Source organism: Coffea arabica, chromosome 5e, assembly GCF_036785885.1.
Source record: "Coffea arabica cultivar ET-39 chromosome 5e, Coffea Arabica ET-39 HiFi, whole genome shotgun sequence".
Lineage (NCBI taxonomy): Eukaryota > Viridiplantae > Streptophyta > Magnoliopsida > Gentianales > Rubiaceae > Coffea > Coffea arabica.
Window position 1 is genome coordinate 52629062 of NC_092318.1, and position 27777 is coordinate 52656838.

At 36.3% G+C, this 27777-nt stretch overlaps 5 protein-coding genes and 1 long non-coding RNA gene across 6 annotated transcripts; 2 read left to right on the forward strand and 4 right to left on the reverse strand.

Annotated features, from left to right (window-relative positions):
• Positions 1 to 1896: 1896 nt before the first annotated feature.
• On the forward strand, positions 1897 to 5230 carry LOC113687657 (F-box protein At3g62230-like). The gene is made up of 3 exons (XM_072049272.1): positions 1897 to 3184; positions 4268 to 4447; positions 4606 to 5230. Exons 1-3 carry the CDS (start codon positions 2246 to 2248, stop codon positions 4918 to 4920), a joined length of 1434 nt encoding a protein of 477 aa, XP_071905373.1. The 5' UTR covers positions 1897 to 2245; the 3' UTR covers positions 4921 to 5230.
• Positions 5231 to 7950: 2720 nt separating this feature from the next.
• LOC113743611 (septum-promoting GTP-binding protein 1-like) lies at positions 7951 to 10680 on the reverse strand. Its single transcript, XM_027271659.2, has 6 exons — positions 10169 to 10680; positions 9905 to 10025; positions 9639 to 9735; positions 9483 to 9522; positions 9043 to 9126; positions 7951 to 8272 (listed from the first exon to the last, which is right to left on the reverse strand). Exons 1-6 carry the CDS (start codon positions 10535 to 10537, stop codon positions 8108 to 8110), a joined length of 876 nt encoding a protein of 291 aa, XP_027127460.2. The 5' UTR covers positions 10538 to 10680; the 3' UTR covers positions 7951 to 8107.
• A 5426-nt stretch (positions 10681 to 16106) lies between these two features.
• LOC113743666 (chloroplastic lipocalin-like) lies at positions 16107 to 19335 on the forward strand. The gene is made up of 5 exons (XM_027271714.2): positions 16107 to 16446; positions 17028 to 17151; positions 17743 to 17982; positions 18180 to 18470; positions 18896 to 19335. Exons 1-5 carry the CDS (start codon positions 16346 to 16348, stop codon positions 19175 to 19177), a joined length of 1038 nt encoding a protein of 345 aa, XP_027127515.1. The 5' UTR covers positions 16107 to 16345; the 3' UTR covers positions 19178 to 19335.
• A 309-nt stretch (positions 19336 to 19644) lies between these two features.
• LOC113743667 (protein LHCP TRANSLOCATION DEFECT) lies at positions 19645 to 20993 on the reverse strand. Its single transcript, XM_027271715.2, has 2 exons — positions 20655 to 20993; positions 19645 to 20058 (listed from the first exon to the last, which is right to left on the reverse strand). Exons 1-2 carry the CDS (start codon positions 20958 to 20960, stop codon positions 19801 to 19803), a joined length of 564 nt encoding a protein of 187 aa, XP_027127516.1. The 5' UTR covers positions 20961 to 20993; the 3' UTR covers positions 19645 to 19800.
• Positions 20994 to 21812: 819 nt separating this feature from the next.
• On the reverse strand, positions 21813 to 22704 carry LOC113743668 (2S seed storage albumin protein). The gene has a single exon (XM_027271716.2). It carries the CDS (start codon positions 22687 to 22689, stop codon positions 21946 to 21948), a length of 744 nt encoding a protein of 247 aa, XP_027127517.2. The 5' UTR covers positions 22690 to 22704; the 3' UTR covers positions 21813 to 21945.
• A 549-nt stretch (positions 22705 to 23253) lies between these two features.
• LOC113743669 (uncharacterized) lies at positions 23254 to 25903 on the reverse strand. The gene is made up of 2 exons (XR_011814571.1): positions 25689 to 25903; positions 23254 to 24422 (listed from the first exon to the last, which is right to left on the reverse strand). It is a non-coding gene; the product is annotated as an uncharacterized lncRNA (long non-coding RNA).
• Between the last annotated feature and the right edge of the window lie 1874 nt (positions 25904 to 27777).

A 27777-nucleotide genomic window follows, 5' to 3' on the forward strand; every position in this document is an offset into this window, starting at 1 on the left:
TGTAAATCATTTAACTTTTGCAATAATAGAAGAATATGCCTTGAAAATTACAAAAAAAAAAAAAACAATTGAAGAATTATCTATTGCATGACTCTTTTTTAAACAATTTCAATGAGATCGCTAATCTTGCAAACTACATGCTAGTCTTTACATGGAAAAACGTTCTACGCGGTTAGTGATATATGTAAAAATTTTGAAAGAGGGGGAGAAAACAAAGGATCATGGTCCCATTATGAACTTTCGAGGATCCAGCTCCAAAAACCTGGATAACTTATCATGCCCAGACGTAAAGAGTCTTAAAATAGAGCAAACTATCGTGTGGTGTTAATAATACAGTAATTTTAGGTTTATACATTCCTAACAAAGTTCCTTGAAATCATTAATATTGACTTAATATGGTGGACAGACAAAATCTTGCACCTGCTTGTATGCCTCAAATTCCTTTGCTCCAGCGAAGATGAAATCCTTATAAAAAGTGGGGCTATCTCCCTCAAAATAGACTCAGCTGCTTAAATTAGAAGAGTGAATTAAAGAAAGTGGATGAAAATAGTTTTCCAGGAATTGATTATCTCTTTCCTCCAGTGGTCACTTGTTTTCACTTACCTTTCGTACAATTTTTTTTATATTAGACTAATGACTCGTCGATCTCTTATGTGATCTGTTCTCTTACAAGTGTCAATGCATGATTTTCACTTGTCCCATTGTCTTTTTTTTGCCTTTTCGTATGGCATGTAAGATGATTAAGAGAAAGCTAATACTACTAAGATAAAACTTTTGATTATGAATAGCGAAATCCACGTCCATTGCACGCACATTTCTACAGTCTCCAGGTAGTCTGCGGTTGTCCAGTTAGCTTTGTCACGTCAAAAAGCTCACTGTGGTCATTGTCTTGTCTGACGATGATGATGTTATGCAAAATTTTAACCCAACTTAAATGGGAAAAAGTAGAATTGCTCCATAATTACACAAATCTGCCAGCTTTTGTGCGGCTATTGTCGTGCATAAACAGTGATATCATGATTAACAGAAAATTAATAGGATCCAACGCAGGTTCTATCTAACTAAAATAAGACGCAATTGTAGCATGAGGAGAATTGAATTGAAGGCGCCCAAAAGTTGCTTCAGATGGTCAATATTGGCTTCATTAAACAAGTAACACCAGGAACTTTAATTAGCTTTAAAGTGGTACGACAAGATTTTTTTTTTTCTTAGGTAATCCCTATTGTCCTCAAGTTTGAGATGTTTTTGTGTCAAAACTGGTCGGTCGATGGATTTTACTGTGCATAGCGACCACGCAATTGAAGTTGCATGGCACAGGATCGTAGCGCTTGCATTGAAACGCTGCCTTGGATCGATCGAGAGCTTGGAATTGGAGCATAGGACCCTTATATAAGTCTAGCATCATTGGATTCCAGTTGACAGAGATAAGCAATGCAATAATATGACTCTTAGCTCAATCTCTGGTCCTTTTTTTTTTTTTTTTATCAATTCAGAAAGTATTCCAATTTTATCAGACTAATCTTCCTGGACCTAGAGTACCCCGTCCCCCAAGAACACCCAGACGATATATGAAACCAGATTTAAACCGCGCTCCACGAGAAATACGCCCGAGGATTCACCGATTTAGCTGACCCGTGGGGTTCTCGAGTTAGTGTAGGTTTAATTGCCAGCTTTGGTTGGTTTATACTTTAAATTAAAACTGCATTAATTTATATCAAAATTCTATCGCTATACACAACTACAGTGTATAACTAAAGAGAGGCCCCATTTCCACCCGCAACATACACGATACAAGGGTTGACCAAATTTATGGTTTTCATTTTATAAGTCCAGATCAATCTTCTCATTTCACCAAAACTGCAAAAATAGAAAAACGCGCAAGCACTTGTGCAGTTCTGCATTTGGCTCTCTTGTCCAAAAGGATGCAATCCATTTTGTGTCTTTTTATACTACCTTTTCTATATTCGTTTCCACCCCTTCGTTTGGTGCCGTTTCGTCCCAACTCTCCCCCTAACCCCCTAAAGATACATCGCCGCCTACTCAAATTTGGGAGGACACACCTTTTCACAGGCTCCCCCATTTCAGACGGACTCCCGCGTAACTGTTCACGACTCTACCAGCCCTATATGTACTGTCGACATGCATCAGCTCTCTTCATCCCCAACATTTTCTCGCCAACTTTCGAGTTTGCACCACCTTATAGTCTCTTCCTTCCGTCTCAGCCTTTTAACGTTCTAAAGAGGCGATGGATAACCAAGATAGATTATCCCCTTTGCCCGACGGTGTCCTGTTCATCATCGTCTCTTTTTTGCCGTTCAAGGAAGCGGTAAGAACTTCCGTGCTTTCAAGAAGATGGCGTCGTATTCCCGTGGGAACAAGAAACCTGGAGTTTGACGAGAGGGATTTTGTTCCTGAAGCAGCGGATTCTGATCAGGAAGCCCGGCAAAACAAGAGAAGGGCTTTTCTTGATTTTGTAGCTGGATGGATTGGAAACTATCGGGATTCTGAGGGTCCAGTTAAGTTTGGGTTGGCATTCTCTCACCCCGAGGATCATCGTCTAGAGATGGAGCATTTCGTCGGTTTTGCTACTGATCGTAGAGTTAAAGTTATTGATCTTGATTTTTCTGATCCAGAATGGGATGAAGACATCATTCAACGTCATCAGGCCTTTCTTGAACTGCCCAACATTGATGATCAACACAAACGTACTCTAGAATCTTTGAGGCTGTTTTCTTGCAATCCTCCACGAATTTCGCAGGCATCCCCGAATTTCACTGCTCTGAAGAGTGTTCATTTGGGATGGATTGGGCTGCCTTCTGCTTTTATCAAGAACTTGATGGAAAAGTGTCCTGCACTAGAGACTCTGAGTACGAAGAATTGCTTTCATGCTGGTTACTTCGAGGTTATTGGCCCGAGGTTGAAGACCTTGGTCCTAGAGAAGTGCTCTGGAGCTGGACCTAACATGAGGATGCCAAACATCCTGATTAATGCTCCGAAATTGCGAGTCTTCAAGTATTCTGGAGTGCTGACTACATTTGAGTTTGAAAGGCTGGGATCAATGGAGGAGGCGGACCTTGATTTTGGTCTCCACGGGGAATATGGTGAATATGGGGACATTCTTTGTGCGCTCCTAGCTGAAATTGCTTGTGTCAGGACACTGACCATTTGCAGTTATATGCTTCAGGTAACTATTCATATCAAATTTCTCCATCAGATTTGTTTCCATTTGATTCTTTTTTTTTTTTTCCCTGCTAGGCATTTTCATTTGATTCTCACTGCTACTACATTTTAAAATGAGTCATTTACGCTCTCCTAGCAAGCAACCGAATACTAATTACGTCCAATATCTGTGCAATATTATTATAACTGATCATTGTCGTAGAGGTGGGAAAAAAAAAGGAATAATAAGAAGAAATATCGTGCAATATATGGGCATGCCAAGTGATTCCTGTGGAGGTGAAAAACATTAAAGAATATCCCCTGACAAAAACGTAGAGAAAAGTATATATATATATAGAGTAAATACGAAGGACATAAAAATTGGCAACAGCTTCTTTGGATTAGTAATTTTGTCACTGAAAAGCCTCCTACTTGCATCAAAATCAGAACTTTTTAGCATGTACTTCTTCCTTGTGACCTCCAAACAAGATTCTGGGTGTTCCTCTGATCCAGCACTGAGCAAGTTATTCAATGCAGAATAGATTTTCTTGCAATCCCCGAAAACTGAGCAATTTCCTTTTGGGCAATTCCTATTGTACAAGTCGTTTGAATTCTGGCCTTCAACACAAAAATCATATGATCATCTAAGACTGGCTGGGAATAGTACCTGGAAAATACCTGATCACATAGTATGAAAGTACGAGGACCAAAACCGGACTTGTTGAAATCACAACCTCTACAAATAAATTTGGCAATTAGAAGAACATTAACATTTTCTTTGAATTGCTGAAATCTGAAACCAAAAAGTCGTACTAATTTAGTAGGGTGACATATTATCATTGAATAACAAACTTTTTTTTTTGTCATTGAATGATACTACATTCCCTGCACTTTTTTAAATTATACAGTGCAATGTGGATTCAAAAAGCTTGTACATTGGAGGCTATCTAGTAGAGTGTAGACTATAATGCACAGGTCTTGCGAAGAGTAATTGCAATCTCATGTTAGATATCCTGATCGTGCATTGTTCGTGCAATATTTAGATATGAGGCCACTCAACTTCTTCTGCCTTTTTTTCTTTTTGGGGCCGGGGGTGGTGGTGGTAAAGGTAATTCCTACTGGGGAGGAGCCACTCAAGTTGCAGCCTGTTCTTGGGTGTGTGAACTGCCTGACGCTGAAGACATCCTTGGACAGAAGGGAATTCTACGGGATCACTTTCTTTCTCAATAGTTGTCCTAATCTTGAGGTCCTCACAATTGACCTTACTACTTCAATCAGAATTTTTCGGGTGAGTTTCAAATTTCTTTCTTTCAATCATTTTTTTCTCAAGGGGTAATTTCAGAAATCTCCCCTGAAGTTTTTGATAGTTTCATTTAGCACCCTTCTCGGTTCATAGTGTCTATTCTGCAAAATTCTAACAACACGTAAATTTGGCCGTGGCTTCAGGAGTGCGACCCTCCATTTGACATTGAGCATCATGCATTTTTGTATGCTGGACGATATCAACCAAACTACACTTGCTTGAGGAGCAAGTTAAAATCAGTTTATGTGGAAGGGTTTAAAGGGGAGCCAAATGAACTTTTGGTGCTGAGATATCTTCTCAAACATGGTAGGGTTTTGGATGAAGTGCACATTCACCTTTCAAAGGAAAGAGGTCCTGGTGGTGCAAGCATGGAAGAAACTTACTTCAACAAAATTCGTAGCTTAAAGAATTGCAGAGTAGCATCCAAAGGACTCCGAATATTCTTACGTCGTAAATAAGATAGAAGATGGAGATGTTGGCAAGCTTTTGCTCCTTTGGTGCTTAGAGATTTATATGATTATGATACAGATCATTAATCTCTACGCCCCAACGGAGATGTTATTGTTAAGTGTCTCATTTTTAGCAGATTTGATACGCATCAGATTTTTTTGGGACTTGTAATGTAATGTAATGTAAGTGTTATAATGACATGAATTGGACACTAGTTGTGATACATACCATTAAATCTCTGAACCCCAAAAGAAATATTTGTGTGTGTCTTGAGTTTTTGCAGATTTGATAGAAGATCAGATTTATTTGGGGTTGCAAGTGATATGGTGGCATTGGACCCTTCTTCTTGTGTGATAGTTGTGACGAAATATAGCAGTTTTTTTTTGGGCTATGGCTTGGTGCGTAACAGGGTATAAGGTGTTAACTCCATTAAACATATGAATTGGACAGCTTGCACTGGCTTGTACGTATCTGGTGTACACAACGTGTCAGTTGGGATCCTCTGTGTCACTACTCGATGTTAAATTCAGTGTCAATTTCACTTATCACATGTGATGGTAGAAGAAATTTAAATAAATAACGCATGATAAATTAAATAAACGGGACACTTGACATAAATATAGAAATGATATTAAATTATCACTAAAAAAGTAGCACTCTGAATCCCGTGTGACAATGCGCACGCATATATAAATCCATTCGAGGTTTCATTCCTTTCATTTGCAAATACAAGCGCAAGTGTTTGCATAATGCCTACATCTAGCATTTTGTAGTAGCATAATGCCTACATCGAGTAGCTACATAGTATTGTGGGAATTACCCAGATTTCACACATTAATATTATTCATTTTTCTCTTGACAATTATACAGTACAGCAGACACTATAATTAATGTCTCTTATGATAAGGTGTCGGTCAGTAAAATCAGAATGAACCCATGAACGGTCTACAACTATTACTCCATCAGAGAAGAAATGTAGTACAAGTATCATAAAAATGGTAGCTTTGCCTGTATCCAAATCGTTCTCTTCCATGTGGTCAATATACACTAATCGTACATGTACAAGTGCTTGTGAGTACATTAGACGCAAAAGTGCTTTTTTTTTTTTTTTTAATGAAATTCTACGTTCATGCACGAGATGAAGTTAGTTAAGAACAAATTTATGGTTTTTTTTTTTTTACTGTAAACCAAGTCATTAGTATACTAGTACATATTTTCTTGAGGAAAGAAATGATATGATGGCTTCGTGAGGTTCGGACTGGGAATGCAAAACTTATTTAACTATTGTAGTGAAGTGACGGTGATTGGATGTTTGTACTGACAGAGTAATCATCACATTGACTTGTACTGCCAATTAGTTTTCAAACAGCACACGATCTATTGGATTTGATTGATGGTATCCTGAAACTGTTCACTGCTAGTCCCGCTTGTATCCGGCTTTCCCTCCCTTTCGAAAGGCTAAGGAGTAGCACTAGTAAAAGTCCTCAATTTTAGTTAGGTCTGCAAAGACTCAGAGAAGGACCGTCCCTGCACAGATCCTGGCCACAAAAAATTATATGGTCCAAATCACGTCTTCTATTTCGATTTTCATAATGTGTGTGGAGCTCATAAAATTTTGTTCTAAAATTATATGTTATGCAAATAAAGTTATGCGGTGTGTAAATTGTACAAAATTATCAGGAACGATTGCGTTCCGGATGTTGATGGTCAAGATTTTACCAAAAAATAATATATAAGGTTTAGATTTCATTTTATATATCATTTTTTACATCATACGTGAGATGTATAAAATTTTGTTTTATAATTACACATTGTACAAAATAAGTTATATCACGTGCAAATCAAGTAACGTCTTATGTAAAATATATAAAATCGGTCCAAATAAATTTTCTGTTAACTATTCCTGCCCCAGGGCCAAAAAATTCAATGAACCAAATTATGCAACGTCATATCGTAAAATGAAGTGATACAATCTGAGTCATGCTGTCTGAAAATCAGATATGCAAAATGTCCCTTGCAAGTGCTTGGGAGTCTGAAACGTGCGGAGCAAATGGAATTGAATACAACACGACCGAGTCAGTAGTTGTTGTTGTAGAATTGGATTGTACAAGACCATCAACATATCTCTTAAAAAAAAAAAAGAAATCAAATGTAGCTAAGGTTTGATTTCAACCCAAATTATGTAAAAGGAAATCAAGCATAGGTTTTATGGGGCCATTCTTTTCTCTCTACATTTCTATGGCATAATAATATGTGAAACACAAAATGAAAACTCCAAGGAAAATAGCCTCATCAAATTAAATTGAATCTCTGCTCAGTTATTTCCAACGAAATAAATCTTCTTATGACCATTGATATATTTTTTGTCTTTAATATAGATTCATGGCAATGAAATCATGTCTTACCAAAAAAAAAAAAAACAAAAGCAGAAAACCAATGACAATTGATGAAGAGAATCTAACACAAACCGGGGAGTGGGCCTACTGTAAAATGCTGGGAAAAAATGCAGACGAGAAGACAAAGTTTGTTAGCTAGCTAAATTGGGTTTAGGCCCACATAATGTCGCATAACACCCGTATAAATTGGGCTCACCGCGCAACAATGAGCAAAGAAAAAGTGGTAAGCAATGGGCTGAAAAGTACAGACACAGCACCCAATGATAACGCAAGGTTTCATAGATAACGGGCTCGTAGTTTGCCTCCACAGTTGTATTACTTGGCCCAAGAGTAGCTTATTGAATATTGACTCTCCTTTTCCATTTTCCAGGATGATGGGTAACAATTTCACCGTTTCTAATTCCAATTATCTATTTCTCATTAAGCCGAAACATTCATTGCATTGCATGCATTGATGATATTTTTCGCCCTCTTTTAGGGATAAAGAAACAACCCATCAAGTCTAAAGACTTTTAATCTTCTACATACAGTGTAGAAGGCGAGATCCCTAAGAGCAAGAAAACAAAAATTTTTTTTGGCAAAAACAAAAAAAGAAGAATAGAGAAAGAATTACAAGGGAAAAAAAAAAAGGTCACCTAATCCTTGAGGTGAAACAAACATCTCAATTCTCTTAGCTATTGATCTTCATCGTTCATCCCTTTTTTTCACCAACAAAGGAAAAGAAGGTTTTGGTTGCCCAAAAAAGGACCGGACAGAACTATTATATATTTACAAAGTGTTTGGGGGCGAAAGCAAGTTATTAGAAGTCGATAATAGGTTCCCCAACCGTCAAGTTTCTCTCCACCGTCCATGGCAAGTTAAAAAGCTTAGCCATAATAAATTTGAAGATCTTGTTGACATTGATGTTGTGGGTTGCACTTGAGAAGAAAAGGGTTGCCTTCATGGCCCTTGCATACGCTCTAGCCTGCACAGGATGCATACAATTACTCACTTACATGTGAACTCAACAAAGGACTTTGTGGAAAATGAAAAAGAACTTTGGGTACGCGTAAAGAATGGAATAACATAAATAATTGCTGCCTGCTATTTGTTTTTTGTTTAAAGAAAAGAAAAATATGTTCTCCTGCCTTAACTCTAACGTCAAACACAAAACAAAAAAAAAAAAAGAGTAATTTTGTTCAATATGGAATCCAGCTTTGTTGAAGCAACCGAAGATTACAGATGTTGTTCTCTTCTTCTTGCGTTGGAATGGGGACTTATCCACAATGCCAACGCGGAAAGAGAGGAGAAAAGTTCCATACTTTGACGCATGTTTTCCTTCCTCTCTTCTTAACACACTTGTCTTTGAAGTGACAATCTTCAAGACTCCAAAATTTTCCCTTATTTTTCCCAAAGGCACCAACCAAAAAAAAAAAAAAAAACAAGGGCTCAACATCTGGTACACGTGGGGTATGTATGCCCCTCATTAAATATTTGATTTTTTCTACATGCAGTTTATCATGAAAAGTTGTTATTAGCATGAAAGTTGGATCACATGTTTCACAGAAATAGACAACTCAGTATTACAGATAAGGAGCCTCGCGCGTTAAAAAAAAATATATATGATAAGAGTGAATTTCAAGAACATTTTGTTACCTGAGCATGAATCACACAGTCCATAAATAAAAAATAAAAAAAAAAGAGCAGGTGAATTTTTGGACTTAATAAACAAATTTTTTTTTTTTTTTTTTTTACCTGAGTTATGACAGTATATTGAATATCTGGTGGAAGCTGAACGAAATCATCAAACTTGGCCCCAATTAGGATAGGAATTGCAGTCTGCAAATAGTTTCAGATGAGGAGGAGGCATCAATCAGCAAAACCAATCAAGTAAACAATTAAACTCATTCCCTTTCCATCCAAACAAGAAGCATCCCATCTCATACCATAATCTTGAGATCATCAAGTTTTAATTATGAGCATTGAAATTATTGAAGCAACTCCGATTATCAACGAACAAGTCTAATTATTGCCAATTACCATTATTAGAATACTCCTTTCCTACCGCGGGAATTGGGATATTATTATACGTACTAGTCAAGGCCAACTCTCTCTAATGAACACATAAATCTTTAACTACAGGAGTTACTCCCTTTATCTCTACCTAAAGGAGTTATTGTCCTGAAGTAAAGTACCTGATTCCACTTTCTTGCTTCAGTATACCATCCAATTACACTGCAATCACAGTACAAGAGAATTTTTGAGCAAAAGTAATGCATGGGAAAAAAAAAAACCTTCTACATTCAAGCTTTTCTGTATGATGGCTGCAACTGCAAGCATATAAATTTTACCTGCTTAATGTACAACGACTGGTGAGGTCAAACATGAACAAAATTGCAACAGCATCTTTACAAGCAATTGGGACTTGATCAAGGGACCTTCTATCACCTATATATATATATCCAAAAATATTACTACTATATCAAGAACTTGTAGATTTCTAAAAATCTTTAAACTTAAAATTCACTGTAACTGCACCAAATTCCAATACAAGAAAAAGATAAAAGAAGGCATTCTCACCAAACCAAAGGCAGCAGGGTCAAATGATTCAACTTACCTCCAACATCCCATATTCTAAAAGCAATCCTTGCACCTCGAACAAATAAGATTTTATCCATTAAATTTAATCCTTTCATCTGCAAACCTCTCTTTTCTTGTTCATCACCTACATACTTTACCTACAACATCGAAGAGAACATAACCATGAATTTCTCGAGCGATTCATTAGCAGGGGAGGGTTGGGGAAGGAAAAGAAGGGCTCAAGACTGACATTTCTTTGCTGTAACCAAGAAATGGTTCAAGAAAATCATAAAGCACTTACCACAAAACTCGTTTTTCCAATCTGACAATCACCCAAAATGCTGATCTTCAAGCTGACTAAATCCGAATCACTATCATTATCGAAGCCCAGACTACAAGTAGTCGAGGGCTGCTCCTGCCCCAACACGTTACCACCAGGCTCTAAGGCTTCCATGGACGAAGGAGGAGGAGAAGAGGACCTCTGAGAAAGCCTTCTGTACCTCACAGGCTTCCCAATAGAACAAGCAAGAATTCTCTCCCAAAGGAACCTAAAGAACTCCCTGAAAATGGACACTTTATCTAGTAAACTCCACCTTATCCTGACGTGAACAAATTTTCTGATTACTTGGGTCATCCTCTTGCCAGTTCTTTCATGGACTCTTGAATCCATTGATGTATACCAAAGCTCTTTGTCTTGGCATGGCGGTCTTGTTTCTGTTTCGGCTAGGCTTGAATGAATGGCTTGACGGCTTTGGGACCTCAATTTGTTCGGTTACTCTACCCTCCACTCTCCTACTGCTGAGCAAGTCTCTGGGAGACTTCCAAAGCCTAACTGCCTGCGAAGTTGTGTTATCAAAAACTAGGGGGGCGGTTGACCGGTACGCTACGGATACCAAAACAGTCCAAGTTGCCGGCTTCTTGGTTTCAACGAAGCCTGGGCATTTAGGTCAATTGGACTATTCTGGCTTTACTCCAATTGATTATTATATAGACTGCTCAATTTCATGGGTGGGTACTGTAAAATCTAAAAGGGTAGATTAAGTCGGTAAAATAAATTAAGGTTTCAAGCAACATGTTCAAGAGATAAGAAGGAAGGATGGACTCAAAACTTCTTTTTTTTTTTTGTATTTAAGAGAGAAAATGTTAGACAGAAAAGAATGAAAAGATTACGGGAACTTGGGTTAGTGAGAGGCGAACGTTTTATCTAAATCAAGAATAGTAGTAGGAGATAACAAAGATTGGCTCATAGTCAAACTTGCTCTTATCGTGTGTTTGCCTGCATCCCATACATGAAAAGTGAATGCACAATTAAGAGTAAACGCCCGGAAGTTCACGTCTCAAAATTGGATACATCTAAAATTTAGGGATCAAGCTGGGACTTTTGGAGAGGGATTTTCTATCAAAAAAAAAAAAAATCTACGTTCTCTATAAATACATTTTTCAATCATCTTTTTACTTCACACATATCAAGTTGTTGCATTACATTTTTTTTACAAAAACTCCAAAAAATTGCAATCCACCACTTATTCTCCATAACCAAAAAATTGACCCAATTTTTTTTAATAAAATTTTATCTTTATCTTTCAGGTGACCCATCACTTATTCTCCATAACTATTAATACATCAAATAAAAGATAGTTAGTCAGAAAAATAAAAATTCTCTTTCTTACTAATAGTGCTATACATAAATTGAGGAATATATTTTTTCGGAGGGTGGGTTATTCAAATTTGATTCACCCCCTGAAAAATCTTTCGCCCAGACCAAAAAAAAAAAAAAAAAAGAAAAGTAGAAAAGGTCGGTCACCTTAGTGAGCTAGATCTTCAAGCTCCGGTGTGGAAAGAATGGATAAAGCAGCAGCTATGGGCCAAAGTACAAGTACACCTAACACCACCATCTTGTGACGTCTGTGCACCGTAACAATAAAGTATGACATGTCTGCACTATATGCTTACAACACAAACAATATAAAAGAACAGTAGTCGTATTACTGGCTAGCACTAGTAGCGTCGTGTTACTTTTTTTTTTTTTTTTTTTTTTTGAGGAAAAAAATCAAGAATATACTTCTTCTTTTTTTTTTTTTTTTTTTTCTATTACATAAGTGGGGGATTCGAATTCGAAATCTTTCGCCTACCTTTCTTCCTTACACCACCTAATTCATTCTTTCCCTTGAGCATGTACTTCACTTAGTTGGTTTAATAGTGAATAGATTGGATTGTTTTCTTTTTCTGTAGGTATTATTAGAGTAAATGAAGGATTCTTTTGTATTCTTTAATAACATTTAATCCCTTCGTCCCATTTATTTAGTCGTATTTGGAAAATTCAACTTTTAAAAAATAGTGATTTGATTGTGATGTTTGTGCTTCCTTTTTCAATTTTACCTTCACAAATTTAAAATTTAAATTTAAAAAGTAACATGCATATGATTAGGAATAAAGGATATATTGGAGAGAGAGACTAAAAGGTGCGTTAACCTCTCTACGGTTAGATCATGATTATGCAAAAGTGTGAGCTAACACACTGCTAGATTAAAGAATACGTGGGTGATTAAAAGTCGGTTATTCTCACTGTCCAAATTGCATAAAAAAAATGGATTAGTGGAAGCATTTGAGTGGGTGATCTAGATCAACCAGATTAAAGTTACCAAATCCTCTGGAGATCAAGAAACGCAGAAAAAAAAGCTGCATACACCATCACATTCACACACAAAAACAACCCTCTTTGCTTTCTTTAAAAGCACTGCATGTACAGTTAAATTTATACGTTCTGCTTCTCTTTTTCCTTGCCAAGTGGTCCGGAACCCAATAACTAAAAGAGCAGTTTTTTGCCTTTCCCTTTTTCTGGTGTGTGCATTGTAGTGCTAGTTTCTAAACATATACTTTCGTTACATATTCCCTTCGTCTTACTTTGATAGTCCTATTTTTCTTTTTCGTCTGTTTTAAACTATAGTCTATTTTTCAATGAAAGAATACATTTATTTTTTAATTTATCTAAAATACCCTTATTCAATTTAGGTTGTTATTAGTATTAACTACCCTATTTAATATAGATTATTTCTTGACCATCAATTCAAGTTTTCATAAAACCATCAATTCAAATTTTCATAAATAATTAATATAAAGTTGTACTCTATTTAATGTAAGGATATTTTAGAAAAATAGCAATTTAATTTTGTTTTTCAATAAAGTTAAATATTTTTTCTTAAACTGTGTGAAAAAAAATTAGAACTATCAAAATGGGACAGATGGAGTATAAAAAAAACATATGCCTATTTTAATGAGTGAATTAAGGTGAAATCTTTTCCGAGGTTTCGTAAACCCACTTCAGTAATGATGGCATTGGACACATAAATTGTAGGGTAAAGAGTAACGACTATGATTAACTTGAGAAAAAGCTAGAGAAGTTTTTACACATGCATACCTACTAAGTCACCTGTTTCGTTAAACATATATATATATGCAGAAGAAGTTACCAACTAACCATTACGCAGTATAGATACATTTGCTTTTTCACCAAACCCCCCGGGCCGCCCCGCCCACCTCACTACCTACCTGATATTTTGAAATGTTCGTGGAGGATTTTGGCCTGATGAAAAGCTCCAATCGTTAAAGAAAAGATACCAGCCGAAGCAAGGAGAAAAGATTGTTGTCAAGCTTTTCAACATCTCTTTTGCCCATTTAGTCAATTTGCTGTTACGCTTCAAGCTCTCTCGAAGATCATATCAGCTTCTTCAGATAGACCCTTTTCCTCTCTGAGTTTTCTTTTATTGATCCAATACGAAACTCTCTCTCTTTTGCCTTGAATAGTTAAAAGGGATATGTTCCAATCAATAATACGAGTCGATCTACAAATTAATAATAGCTTCATCATTTGACTGTATATTGAAGACGTGATCAAAAAGGCTCGATCAGGATGGATTGAAAAGAACTAGTACTTGCTACTGGGGCGATACACGTAGCTGTAGGTTAGGACTTAGGAGAGAAGGGGTCCAAAAGGATAGACACCTAGAATAAAACCACCCAACTAATTTCCATAGACTATAGTTTAATTTGCCACAAGCCAGCCAGGTTTGTGGGTTGGGTGTGATTTGAAATAAGAAACCAAGTATACCAAACTTATAACGCATGCAAACAATAAAACCAACAACGATTTGTTTCTTTTTATCTTGTCAGCTTATATTTGTGATGATGTTCTTGCCAACATTAAAGAAAGTTATTGTGGTACGAAAAATGTCAATTCATCAATAAGTATGCATGATTGCATTAGCACAAAAAGGAAATTACCAAAAAAAACAATAAAAAAATCACGCATGACTCTGGTATTATTTATTGTTTTCTCTTTCAGTAAATTTGTTTGAATATACGAATTTTTATTTGTTAAAGTTATTTAATTATTGTACAGACATATTTTCAATCACTTTTTTATTTATTTAATATGTATCACAAAGAAAAGAATTGAAAAGATAGAAGGTCGTTTTCTTCGTTGCAGACAACACATGTCGAGCCACGTCAAAGAGAGAGTGAAATGCACACAATCTCAGACTTTGTATGATTACTTGAGTGATGCCTACGGGTTATCTCCTGCGAAAACGCTTGGACTAAGTATGAGTAATCTAATGATTCTAATCTTAATTTATTTCATCAAAGATTAGTGCCATTGACTTAATCTCCGCTTTAGTTACATTTACCTGCCAAACAGATTGTTACGATCCATCGTCTCAACCAACAGCACAGCACGCAACAGCAACACAAGGGAAGCCAGTCCCAACTCCGTTTGGATTAATTATTTTTAAAAAAGTTATTTTTAAATATTTGATATATTATATGAATGAGATTTTTTTTAATTACTGTATATTATTTTAACATTGTATTTGAAAAAACTTGTTTTTGAAAAAATGATCGATCCAAACAGAGCCTTAAGCAGGATAAAATTCCAGTGGGATTTCAAGAACATTTAATTTCAACTTCTTTAAAGGCAAAAAGATTTGAATCCCCAAAATTTTTTTTCTTCTTTTGGTTGTTTGAAAATGATCGTTTAAAGCTAAATTTATAGAAAATCCCATTTGACAGACGATGTGAGATTGGACCCAATCTCGGACTAAGGAGATAGAGCAAAATGGAAGTTTTGGAAATGGATTATTGGTGGCTGTATGACTTGGTCCATTCGGGGTTACGAGGATCAGATGGCACTAATATTTATCCTGAAAAACAAGGCAACTGCGTGCGAATTTTGTAGCCCTACAATTTCAATTTGGTTGCTTGATAGTAAATGATAGATAGAGGGTTTCTTGTCTTGTAACCTAGTTGCAGGTTACTTATTGACAAGGTTGACTTGAAGGCGGCCGGCATGCACGATTGCTGCGGCTGAAGTTTTTCTTTGCCGTGATTGGTAAACTTCCATTAATTGTATTCCGGGGTAGCCTTTATCTTTTATGCATGGAGGGAGACATTAATATAAGACTAATTGGAGATTATCGCTTGGGAGAAGACTTTTGACAGCGACAGAATAATGAGAAATTTGCATTTTCTTTTATAACCCGTAACATGTCCCGATCCGAGCCCTTTGGACTCGAGCCGTTTGCATGTTGTCCATGTAAAATAAGCCTAAAGAATCAATATTGGCCAATATCATAGAACCATGGAAATCCGGATTCTAATTTTTTTTTTTTTTCGACACAGGGATGTCCGGATCAATCCTTACGGGGTCCGACTAATTCCCTGCGGTCCGGGCCTAGCGCCCCAACCCGGCCCGAACGCGTTAAGTGCGCGGAGGAAATCCGGCTTCTAAACTCTGATCAATTCTGTAGTCTTGGGCCTGGCAATTGTAGGCTCTAGCTTTCCGCCCAAATATTGATAGGCGAAACAAATTGTTAAGTTAATAATATAACAAATTTTATGATGTCATATATATATATGAGTGAAAAAATAGTTATAAAGATAAAAAAAAGTTATTGAAAACCGTTTTAATGATATTTACAAGAATAGTGGTTAAGGTTGAGGTACCAAAAATTATAATTTCTAGATTTAAAATCTCTTTTTTCTTCGGTGCTTCTTAAATTCCCCTCTTTCATTTCTAGAAAAAAAAAAATTAAAGAAAAAGTTCTCCAAATAATGAGGTATCTAAGCACATTTTTTTTTCCCACTATTCAGACGTTTCTGTCAAGCAAGCGGCCCAAACACAACTCTCGGCCCACTCAATTTATGGCGGGTTATTTTGTGCTGCATTAAGCTGATCAATTCCTTAGACGATTTCTTATGCTGCATTGGACTGATCCACAAATTGGGCTGGATGCTTTTAGTTGGTGTCATTCATCTCAGATTGTTCTCGAGTTGAATGAGTATTTTGTCTCTGGGATTCTTGAACTCTCAAATGTGGTAATGGTGAAAGAGATGAACCAGATTTCAAAGTGAAGATCTTAATTGTGCAAATCTCAATACAGTAGGAGTAGCAGCTTTCTTGAAGGTTGTAGATAGCAAAAGAATGGTGTATTCTCCTGGAGTTTCAGTGGTGGGACAGTCATCGTGGACACCTGCAATGCTTCAATCGCGTCTCTATCAGAATTCCTCAAAGCCATTGTCCAGGTATTGAACTATGAGCCCAACTCTTTTTAGAAAGAATGTGGATTATGAAGAAGATTGTGTATCTATTTTGCTCTTTTGTGTACGTGGTTTTTGCTTTACTCTTTGGTGTATCCGCTTTTAGCTCTCTTCTTTGACATGGTTGTGTATTCTTTACACAAAACCCGGGGTACTCCGGTACTGGATTTGTGTGTAGAAAGCCGAATCATGGAGAAAATCAAGAATATAAAACTAAGCTACTGGTGAACATGAAAATTCTGATTCACAGTGCATTCTGAGGCCTTCTTTTGATTAATGTAGCGTTGCTTTGAGGAGCGTGCTTCTCAATTGTTGTTCAGTTTCCTGCTAATTGGCTTGATCACTGGCCTAAAAACATTATAGAGTCCTAGGTTGGCTAAAGAGTGTGGACTCAACAGAATGACAAAATCATTATTACTAGTGCTATATGTTTCTAATGTGAATTGGTTGGAAATGGTCGATGAGAAATGGTAAAGTATCAAATAGTTGGCATCGAGTTTGTAATTTTCTTCATATCCAATTTGTGCACTTCACATGATGGATTTTTTCTTCTTCTGTTCCTCTAGGGTATTGCCTGGGAAACTAATGGCCAACTGCTGTTTAGATCATCCAATAGCAAGGAAAGCGAAGTTTAGACAAGTATTATCAGGTGTTGCTGCATCGATAATTCTTCTCTCTCAAGCCAACCTGGTTAGTACTTTTGTAGTTGTGTTTGTACTATATCAGTCAGCTGTCATTACTTCTGAGTTCTTATCAAAGGAGAGAGAATAGAGGAGAATCTAATTAGTAGTAAGATTAGATATCTGTTCCTATTTGGAGGATTAAAATTAGAAAATTTGATATTACTTGTATTGGCAAAGTTCTGCTGCTTGTACCATCTTTGATTTTCAAGCAATGTTGATATTGCTTGAGGAAAAGCACTGTTGGGCCTGTCTTTAGATATATATTTTTTTGGTATTTTGTATTAAACCATCATTCTGAGTGTACAATTGGTCTACCTGCCACATGATACTTTGCAATTTGAAATTTTAGACTCCTATACTTAGATGATTCCAAGAGATTGTGGAGAGATGAGAATATTTTGCTGAACTTTGGAACTCTTTAGATGCTGGCTTTATACATTGATGTTCTCATTAGATTTTGAAGGAAGCAAAAATAAGTATTCTTAGGTGAGGTTGAGCTCACGATTGAATTTTTCTTCTCAAGGATGGAATCAAGAAATAAACTCTTCTATTATAGATAACGACTTGTTCATATACTAATATGTATTATCTTCTGTAGGCTGTTGCAGAAGATCTCACCCAGAACAACAACTTGTGCCACCTTGCAAGTGCTATAAACAGCCTGCCACCACTGCCTTTGGACAAGGGAGATGGTGAAGCCAGTGGAAAGGTCATGATGATGAGTGGTATGACAGCAAAGGATTTTGATCCTGTGAGATATGCTGGAAGATGGTTTGAAGTAGCTTCACTAAAACGTGGATTTGCAGGACAAGGTCAAGAAGATTGCCATTGCACCCAGGTAAGTGATTAGGGAATCACATTATTCTGATTTTTTTTATCACATCTTCCTTTGACTAGGATCAATTTTGCATACTTGTGGAACCAAGTTTGTTGCCTTCCAGTGTAATGTTATTATGTCTTGGTTGTTCTTGTGATCTCTGTTTGGCATGCATGAGATGCTACCAGCCAAATTCATTTCCTCAAATGAAAATGCAGGGTGTATATACATTTGATATGACTGTACCAGCAATCCAGGTTGACACCTTCTGTGTTCACGGAGGACCTGATGGCTATATTACAGGGATAAGGGGAAAAGTTCAGTGTCTTTCTCAGGAAGACTTGGAAAAAGAAGCAACCAATCTAGAAAACAGTGAGATGATTAAGGGGAAATGTTATCTACGATTTCCTACGCTGCCATTTATCCCTAAGGAGCCCTATGATGTGATTGCAACTGATTATGACAATTTTGCCCTTGTTTCTGGAGCAAAAGACAAAAGTTTTGTTCAGGTATGAAGCCAAAGCTTTTGATATGTTGTGATTTTGATAACCTGCTTTGTTAACTATAACATCCATATAACCTGGGGTTGCGTTTTAGTTACTTAAGACTTCATTGGAAAGTATATTTTTCCATTACTATTGTTCGGTTGTTTGACTCTTAATTTCAAATTCTCTTGCTTCATTAAAATTGATGTGGGTCTTAATTCTGCGGTGTAAAGTTTCTAATGAACTTGTCGATGTTATCTGATTTAGTTGTAGCACAAATGTTCTTATCCAAAAAATTGTTTCAACTTCAGGTTTTTGGTCCCTGTTTATCCAAGTATAAGGAGTAATACATAGGATATGGCATTTGTGCTCTTGATGCAGTAACTGATTTGATATAACATTTTTCTTACCAACGAATCAACATCATGTTTATTGTTTTTGTATGTCAGATATACTCGAGAACACCAAACCCAGGTACGCAATTCATCGAGAAGTACAAAGCATACTTGGCAAATCTTGGCTACGATCCAAACAAGATTAAGGACACCCCACAAGATTGTCAGGTGATGTCTAACAGTAAGCTTGCGGCTATGATGTCTATGCAGGGGATGCAGCAAGCTCTAACCAACGAATTTCCTGATCTAGAACTGAAGGCCCCTGTAGCACTTAATCCATTTACAAGTGTATTTGACACTCTAAAGAAGCTTATTCAGCTTTATTTCAAACAATAATATGATTTATCATCAGGACTTCTGCTTTGTACCATATTATAGATCTACAACCCTCAAAGATGTTTTCAAGCTGCCAATATGTAATTAGCATGTACAAGGAACTACAGTTCTTCCTCGATCTTTTCCTGGGAATGAAACATATTAGTATTTTGGTTGAAGTTTAGGAACTTTTTGTTTTCTCTGTGGCTTCTTTTATCCTGGTCAGCAAGTGGAAAGTTAGAAACTGAATGGTAACTATTCTGGCACCGAATTTACTCTGTAAAAATTTAAGTACATAATCATTTTGTGGATAGTGTAGGTTTGAAAAGCAAATAACTTCGGTATTCAAAATTTCTAGTTACTTAGATTAATTAGGGAATGTATATTTTATGTTGAACTAGCAACATAACAAATATCACTTCTTAAATATCTTGAGGATCAAGATGTTAATCTCTACCTGTTGAATGGAGCTCTAGCAGTCAGTCACGGTACAAAATCATTTGATGATTCTTGATCTAACGTAGAATTCGTTTACAGAAACTTACATCAAATATGAAAGCTTAGCAGGGAATAACGACTCAAAAGAAGAAAAACCGTGTCCAATGAAATCAAGGTACAAAAAGCCTTCATATGAAAGAATTTGGTCAAGCCTTTTGAACCGAAAACCCCAGGATAAAGTCCTTAATTTCATCACTAGCAGCCTTATCAAGGGCAGTCCGTCCTTCCGAATCCTTGACTGTATAATCAGCTCCAGCTCTCAATAGTTCTTCAATTTTCGGCTTGTCACCTTCTGAGGCGGCCATCATTAGCAGAATGTCGACTGGATGAATATTTTGCTTCAAAAGAGCGTGCATCTTATCATATGAACCCTCAACTGCGAGCATGCCCATGTAATTGAAGTACTGTGAAAGAATGAGCAGAAAAATTGTTCGCCCCATTAGTCAACTGTCGCATTTGAAGGAGTAGCTTCAAAAACCAACCATGTTGGATGAACAAAAACAGCTAAAAATAGTAACAATATAATGCAGAAGCACAAAGTTTGTCTCACAAGCAGATAAACTTTAGACAGAACTGGCCATTAGGTCCACCTGACAGTTGAGAAAACTGATTCATTTTTATTTGGGAGGAAAGAACTTGCAGGAAAGATTAGCATGGCTAATGATAAAAAGACTCCCACGAAAGAATCAATTTCAGCAGATTCTCCCATTCAATAACTAGACTAGAACCTAATCCCAACAGGCACCGAGCTTCTTTATCTTCTTTTGCATTTTGTCAATGTCCAGCAGCTTATCAAAGTCAATTTGCACTAAACCTATGGAGTACAAGTTCCTACACTAGCTACATGATTCTTTTTTTTTTTTTTTTCCTTTTCAATCTAAATTAATCATGGTCTAATTACTAATATGACTCAAAGAATTGGCAATTATATTAAGGATGGAAAAAAATGCAAATTAACGATACAATTTAGAAACGAAGGCAGAGGAAAGCTTAAGAGTACGTGTTCAACATCATCACTGTCAAAATCATCACGGGATTGGCTACCGTAAATGCCAGCACCTTCAGCATCCACACCATTCTTACCAAACCTGAACCAGCAAGTGGTTCTTGAAAAGCCGGAGGTTGTCCCAATTCTGGTGGGCCTGCACCATCCTAACCCTTTGCTACTGCTTCTGGGGGCACCCACAAACTGAGGAGTGAGTTTGCAGAGGATTGGAATAGAGTTTGACCCATGTGAAGAAGAAGAGTTGAGGATGGGTGCTGAAGAAGTTAACGGATTCTGGAGAACACAAGGAATTGAAGCCATTGAGGATGGTTTCAGACACGAAACGAAACCAACGGCCTTATCAGGTAGAGTTCGATGGAACGATAAATGTACTAACTACTTATATTTGTTTTGACATAAATACATCAACAAATCAGAGTGGCGCAGCGGAAGCGTGGTGGGCCCATAACCCACAGGTCCCAGGATCGAAACCTGGCTCTGATAAGAGAGAGCAAGCTTCTCTTCCCACTCGAACAATCTTTTGCGCTATTTTCTCTTTTTTGCCCCTTTTCTTTCCTTAGTAGCAACAGGAGTTGGGCCAGAAATTACACGGGCCTTTTCCAATATAGTCCATCGAATGTATTTTTGGGCCCTTTAGACTTCAAACTTTTTTTTCTCTGGTTCCAACCAACAAACTCTCTCTCTCTTTTGGGAAACAAACTCAATTTTTATCAGTAGACTAATTGACAGTTTGCGTTAAAACACTATCTACCAAATTTCGGATTCTGTTATTTCTGCAGCTCAAGGCTGATAAATCAATAAAAAAGATTGAGATGCAAATTTGAAATTGGGATATTGCCGTCCAGATTTTGAACAGTTTCTTGCGTTATTTGCTTCATGAAACTGATTCATAATCCCCGAAAAAGAACGTAATTGGACAAACGCAGATGTCGTACGGGAGTATTTATAGATTCAGGATTCAATGGTAACAAAATATTCAGTGCAAGGAATTCATACATTTGCATCCATGGCTTTGACATAATTGGGGATTGCTTGGCAATAACTCTTAGTAGCATAGTAATATTATTAACGCTGGTCTGTTCAGAGTGGATGTATAGAGAAAAAAAAAAAGGGAAGCTAATTAACAATGAAAAGGAAATGAATGCAAATAGGTAATCAATAAGTTGTCTAGCCTTTTGAAGTTTAACATTACAAAACTCCCTCTTGGGATTTACAGGATCATGTGCTTATTCGCATGGCATATTATTATTCATCTTGCAGATGAAATTAGGATTAGGATTCGGATTTAGTAGTAGGGGTATGGTTGCGGTGGCTGAATTTGGCATTCCTTTGGTTGAAGGTTGCATATCCCGGGGAGCTGTCTAGCCTTTTGAAGAATTTGTTGTTGCTGCTGCGGTCCCTGCTGGCCATAGGGACCCTCACCTTGCTGCAATTGCTGAACAACCTGCTTAACGGCCTCACACCGGCATTGCTCGTCGACGTTCCTCAGCTGCTGGCAGCACTGCCAGAGTGGCTGCTGCTGTTTCCCTTCTTGGTTCAGGAGCACGGGCTCGTAAGGGCTCTCCTGGCTCTGTTGTTGCAAGAACTGCTGACACTGTTGGAGCTGCTGCGGCCTTTGTTGAATCTGCTGCCTGCATTTCTGCTGAGTCTGTTGCTGCTCCTCTCCGGCGTCTTGGTCCAGTTCCTCGTCGATGATGGCTGTTATGGTGGCTCGAAAGCCAGATACTCCAGCTACAGCCAAGAGGGCAGTAGCCAACATTGCTGCAATCACCGTCATTCTTGCCGTCATCTCGCTTCTCTCCTTCTGTGATGGAACAGCTAGCAGTGGGCGGAGGGTATTTATAGCTGAGCTTGGGCCTTGCATGGCTAGAACGTGTAAGCTGCTGCTACAGGGAGTGAAGATTGCTGTGGGCGGAAGAAGGGGTGAGGTGGCTTTGATCAAAGCATTTAAGCTTCCACGTAGCAAATCAACATGCAAATGCTCCCTCCCATCTTTCTTCTGTACGTTGGATATGCCTGCATTCTCCATTGTTGAAGTTGAGGATGCAAAATACACATCGGCCCAAATACACATAGGCCCAAAGACTCCATAATCTGTTGTCACTATTAATCTTCTGTAATTAACCTAAGAAGATCAGAAACATTGACCCCAAAAAGATTAAGGGGCAAAAAAAAAAAAAAAAAAAAAATAAAGGGCTCAAAAGACTAAAGTCATGTGATGTTCACGTGTAAGAAATGTGTGCCGTCAATTTATTTTTGATCCTGGTCCCCTGTGAGAATGAAGGCACAACCATATGCTCTGAAATCTTAAATTAATTTTGGTACTATTACCGCATTAAATTCCTTAACTCTGCTTTCATGATTTTCTTGCGGGACTCGAAACAGTCACAAGTTGAAAGCGCCAGGGCAGTGAAAAGAAAGCTAGCAATCCTCAAATCAGGAAAAGTTCAACTTTTTTCACTCTTCATTCCTGCATATCACATTCACCTAGCCAATTGGGCCCGGCAATGGATTGTTTGTTTCAACAATGTATAGTGATTTCACAAAGGGTCACCATGAATCCAGATTAAAAAGTGGTTAGAAGATTGTAGGGGGAGTTAAAAACTTTCTTCAATGTATTAAGCCATCAGCACATGAATACAATGAATATGCATCTCCACCCATACCCTCTACAAAGGCAATCTCCACCTCAGATAAAGAATATAAGGTAGGGAATTCATGTGAAGATCACAAGATGTTGAGCCTCACCAAAATGCCACATACTCTAACCAAAACAAGTCCCCGGACCACCAACTCTCTTCAACCAGAGGCCTCAAATTTATCTTCTACATTGCATAGGAAGGCGGTATCTAAATCCAGCACCAATGCACTGCAGATACCAAAGAAAATGACTGCAAAAACTACTCCAGTTGAAATAGGCACAAGAGGCACTGTTGGATCCCTCATACTACAAGAAATCGAATTTTTCAGCCAGCTAGAATTAGGTTGTCAAGATAGCTTACACAAACCTTGTAAACCGACAGAAAAGCCATCTTCAAGTAGCTCCAACAAAATCAACCGTGGATATTTGGCAACACCACCCAAAAAGAAGAGAAGAGCAGGCAGAAAGCTTATACCCAGCATGTGCAACATGGTAGACGTTGCAGAGAGCAGCCAGCCAACTTCAAAGTCTGGATTTTCTTACAGGAATTTGAAGGCTGATATTAAGAGTTTGCAGGCTTAGATAAAGCTCTCAGATAGCTTTGAGAAACCGAGCTTCTTTAGGCGATTGGTTATAGGGCTCGCCCATGCTCTATCTTGGCTCCCACATTTTATGTCCACAACTTCAGCCATGTAAGATAACCTTTTGTCAGATTTCTGTCTAATAGGTGTTCCATCTATTGAAATGTTATCTGAGTTGAGCATCGGAATTTGACTCTTCCGAGTGTAGTGCTTGGTCTTCCGGATGTTTTCAGGATTAACGTGGTTAGTGTGACCGCTGCTGCTTGCTTTATTCACCTGGGGTCTAGACTTGAATGTCTTTTGCTTAGAAGTGCCAATAGGAAGCAAATCACAATCAGCTGGTGCATTTACCTGAAGTTCAGGTTTCACATTTTCTAACTCCCTTGACATAAGGGCACCAATTGTCCCCATAGTTCCAACTTTTATTGAGCCTCCACCACCCCTGATTTCTTCTAGCGTCTGAACCATTTCTTTTACCGTCCCAACTCTTTAATTTCCAGAAAGGTTTCAACAAAGAGTCAACAGATTCAGTTTAAGACCCTGCATCGCAATAGCACCAAGGATATAATTTGAGATAGATCTCTATTGGAAAAATATATTGTGCCATATAACATTTTGTTTGGATTTTGACAATAATGCCTCCACATAAGCATTAACACCAACAATATGGTACAAGTGCTGTTTAACCAAACTGTTAACATGTAGTAATTTTTTCTTAAAAGCACAGATGGAGAAAGAGATGAAGTGTTGATGGCGTTTAGTTATGTCAGTTTCTAAATTTAGCTTTAGCATCGATTACCAGATAACAGACCATGCAGGGGACGAGAATACACAAGTGGGAAACAAAACAGGAAACTTTGCATGTCTTAACTAAAAAGTCTCCTAAGAACAGCAACCATTAGCTGAAAACACCATCCAAATATGACTCTGAAAATGTGACAACATCAGTTACAGCTATGATGGGAAATTACAAGATATGGAGCTATTGGAGCAATTCAGTGCAGAACCTGCCTTAGTAAATACTGATGAACTTCAATCGATCAACTAACAGGCACTCTGGAACATTAACCATACAATCATTAAGCATGTGTATTCCAGTTAAATTGATCAGACAAAACAAGAAGGCCTGACTTCAAAGAGCAGAAGATTATTATCCAAATATATCAGAAAATTAAAAATTGTGCAGTACACCTCCCCACCTCACCAGACATCGCTAATTAAACAGCACTGAGCTGGCAAAAGGTGCTCATTAAGGATTACAGACATTGCAATCAATTTGAATTATTGCAAAGCATTAGTTGACTTCATACAGAGGGACTGCTAGCTTTAATGAAGAAGACCTCATAAAGCTGTTTTCAGATTTTATCCAACAGTACAGTAATGAAATGCACAATACAAGAGCAAAAGGTGGTGCCTTTAAACTCTACAGATCATCTAAAACCCCACCAACAAGAACCATAAACCCTCATAAACTAAATGTCCCACAGAAGATAGAAAGACATGGCACACAGCCTATTTATACTTTTATAGGCTAAAAAGGTTGAAGTACAGATGGTTTCAACTTTCAACCCCAGCAAATATAGGAACAAAGAAGACAAATTGCCATCAAATCGAAAAAGGTAAATCAGTGAGATAACATTCAACAGCCATGAACCAACGCAAAGATTTCTTCCGTGAACAGTTCATCTATAATTAAGGGGAAAAAAAAAGTTTGCAGATCTAAACTAAGTAAAAAGATATCGAGAAGTTCTAACCAAAAGGGCCCAATCAGGGGAATGGACGCAGAAATCAAGAAACAGAATTTACCTACAAACACCTGAGCGTGCGTTGGAGCTCTCAAAAGTGAACTTAGTGAAGGAAGGAAGGGTCCCTTGACATCCCTTTAAACCAAAGAGATGGAAGAGATAAATAAAAACTCTAAAAAGCCAGAACTGATACCTACTAGAGTAAGTAAATGAAAACAGTAACTGAGCTAGCAAAGATGGAGGAGTCTTCAGTCTTCACAATTCTCCAACCACCCCAAGAATCTTGAAAAAGGGTTGCTACGTCCTCTACCAATCTAGACTGCGGTTATTCTGTCACCATCAAAATCTTAAGTGATGCGAGATTTCACATAAGTCCAACTTTATAAGTTAAAGCTATGTGACTTATTTAGCATGGCAGCTTATCTAACCAGTCAAACGGAAGGTTTAGGCAATATCCGACAAGAAATCATATCATGTCCTCTAATAATAGGATTACGCTCCCTTTTGTCCTTTTTCGCCTAGTGGGAGACGCTACTACTAATCCCGTGAAGAAACGTTGAAGGTTTAAAAGGTTATTTTTAGGATTTTGAGTGAAAGGTTGGGCGTTAAAAAGGTATCGGAACGAATAAATGGAATAAATTTCATAATTGGTATTTGGTTCAATGGCATGGGGATTGAAATTTTGGAATGATTTTTAAAAATTTGGCATCCCTCCATTCCTTAGTAAAAGGGTGGGTTTTGTCCAAAACCCAAGTGTGATTCCAAAATCTTATAATTACATAATATTTAGTAGAATTAATATTTATATATTATATATTTATATTTATATTGACATTATATATTTATATTATAATATATACATATATATAATATATTATAATTATAAAATTTTATTATAATATTAGTATATTATATAAATATATATTATAATTATTTAGTTAAATATAATTATATTTATATAATATATATTATAAATTTCTTAATATTATATAATAATATATTTATAATATACATGTATATTTATAAATGTATATTATATGTGCATATAATTATAAAAAAATACATGTATATAATATTAATAAATTATATATTTATATTTATATTTATTATTTTAAATATAATAATATATAATAATAACTATATCTAATTAATATGCATTATATTTATATAAAATATTAGTACAATTAATATTTATATATTATAGAATTATATATTTATATTTATATTATAACATTTGTATAATTATAATTAATTATACAAATAATATTTAATTTAATTAGTTACAAAATTATAATAATGATATTATTATATTATTATATTATATATTATAATTATATAGTTAAATACAATTATACTTATATAATATATATTATAAATTTATTAATATTATATAATAATATATTTATAATATATATGTATATTTATAAATGTATATTATAGTGCATATAATTATAATATATACATGTATGTAATATTAATAAGTTATATAATTATAATTATAATTATTATTTTAAATATAATAATAACTATATTTAATATGTAATATATATTATATTTATATAAAATATTTATATAATTAATATTTGTATATATTATATATTTATAATTATATATTTATATTATAACATTTGTATATTTATATTTAATTATATATATAATATTTAATTTAATTAGTTACAAACTTATAATAATTAATATTAATAATTGTTAGTTATATTTATTATATAATGTATATTAATTTATGTAATATAATTAATATTATCAATTATACTAATAATTATACATGTTTACTAATAGAAATTATTAATCAGTTAGACTAAATTTACTAATACATTTATACTAATATATTTAATTAGTGAAAATTTCTTATATCCCATTTACAAAGAGCCAATAATTATCATTTACAATGTGGTTTATAATATATTTATTATATTCCATTCCGAAAGAGTCGACGAACCAAACATCAACTATAATAATGATACACATTCCAGGTTTCCAGGTACTTGAACCAAGCAAATGTATTGGAATGAATGACCTCATTCTAAATCCAGGATATCCGATTCTGAATCCGAATCCGATTCCGATGTGCGAACCAAACGCCACCAGTTTAATATGAAAAACCTTCTGAAGTGTATCTGTTTTCACAGTTG

Bases quoted from the DNA above. Each gene is read 5' to 3' on its own strand.
- LOC113743668 (XM_027271716.2), bottom strand. From the start codon at position 22,689: ATGGAGAATGCAGGCATATCCAACGTACAGAAGAAAGATGGGAGGGAG.
- LOC113687657 (XM_072049272.1), top strand. From the start codon at position 2,246: ATGGATAACCAAGATAGATTATCCCCTTTGCCCGACGGTGTCCTGTTC. The intron at 3,185-4,267 runs GTAACTATTCAT...GTGGTGGTAAAG, and splicing joins TTTGCAGTTATATGCTTCAG to GTAATTCCTACTGGGGAGGA. The intron at 4,448-4,605 runs GTGAGTTTCAAA...CCGTGGCTTCAG, and splicing joins CTTCAATCAGAATTTTTCGG to GAGTGCGACCCTCCATTTGA.
- LOC113743667 (XM_027271715.2), bottom strand. From the start codon at position 20,960: ATGGCTTCAATTCCTTGTGTTCTCCAGAATCCGTTAACTTCTTCAGCA. The intron at 20,059-20,654 runs GTACTCTTAAGC...ATTCTTTCACAG, and splicing joins ACAGTGATGATGTTGAACAC to TACTTCAATTACATGGGCAT.
- LOC113743666 (XM_027271714.2), top strand. From the start codon at position 16,346: ATGGTGTATTCTCCTGGAGTTTCAGTGGTGGGACAGTCATCGTGGACA. The intron at 16,447-17,027 runs GTATTGAACTAT...CTGTTCCTCTAG, and splicing joins TCCTCAAAGCCATTGTCCAG to GGTATTGCCTGGGAAACTAA. The intron at 17,983-18,179 runs GTAAGTGATTAG...ATGAAAATGCAG, and splicing joins AAGATTGCCATTGCACCCAG to GGTGTATATACATTTGATAT.
- LOC113743611 (XM_027271659.2), bottom strand. From the start codon at position 10,537: ATGGATTCAAGAGTCCATGAAAGAACTGGCAAGAGGATGACCCAAGTA. The intron at 10,026-10,168 runs GTAAGTGCTTTA...TCGATGTTGTAG, and splicing joins TTGGAAAAACGAGTTTTGTG to GTAAAGTATGTAGGTGATGA. The intron at 9,736-9,904 runs GTAAGTTGAATC...ATATATATATAG, and splicing joins TAGAATATGGGATGTTGGAG to GTGATAGAAGGTCCCTTGAT.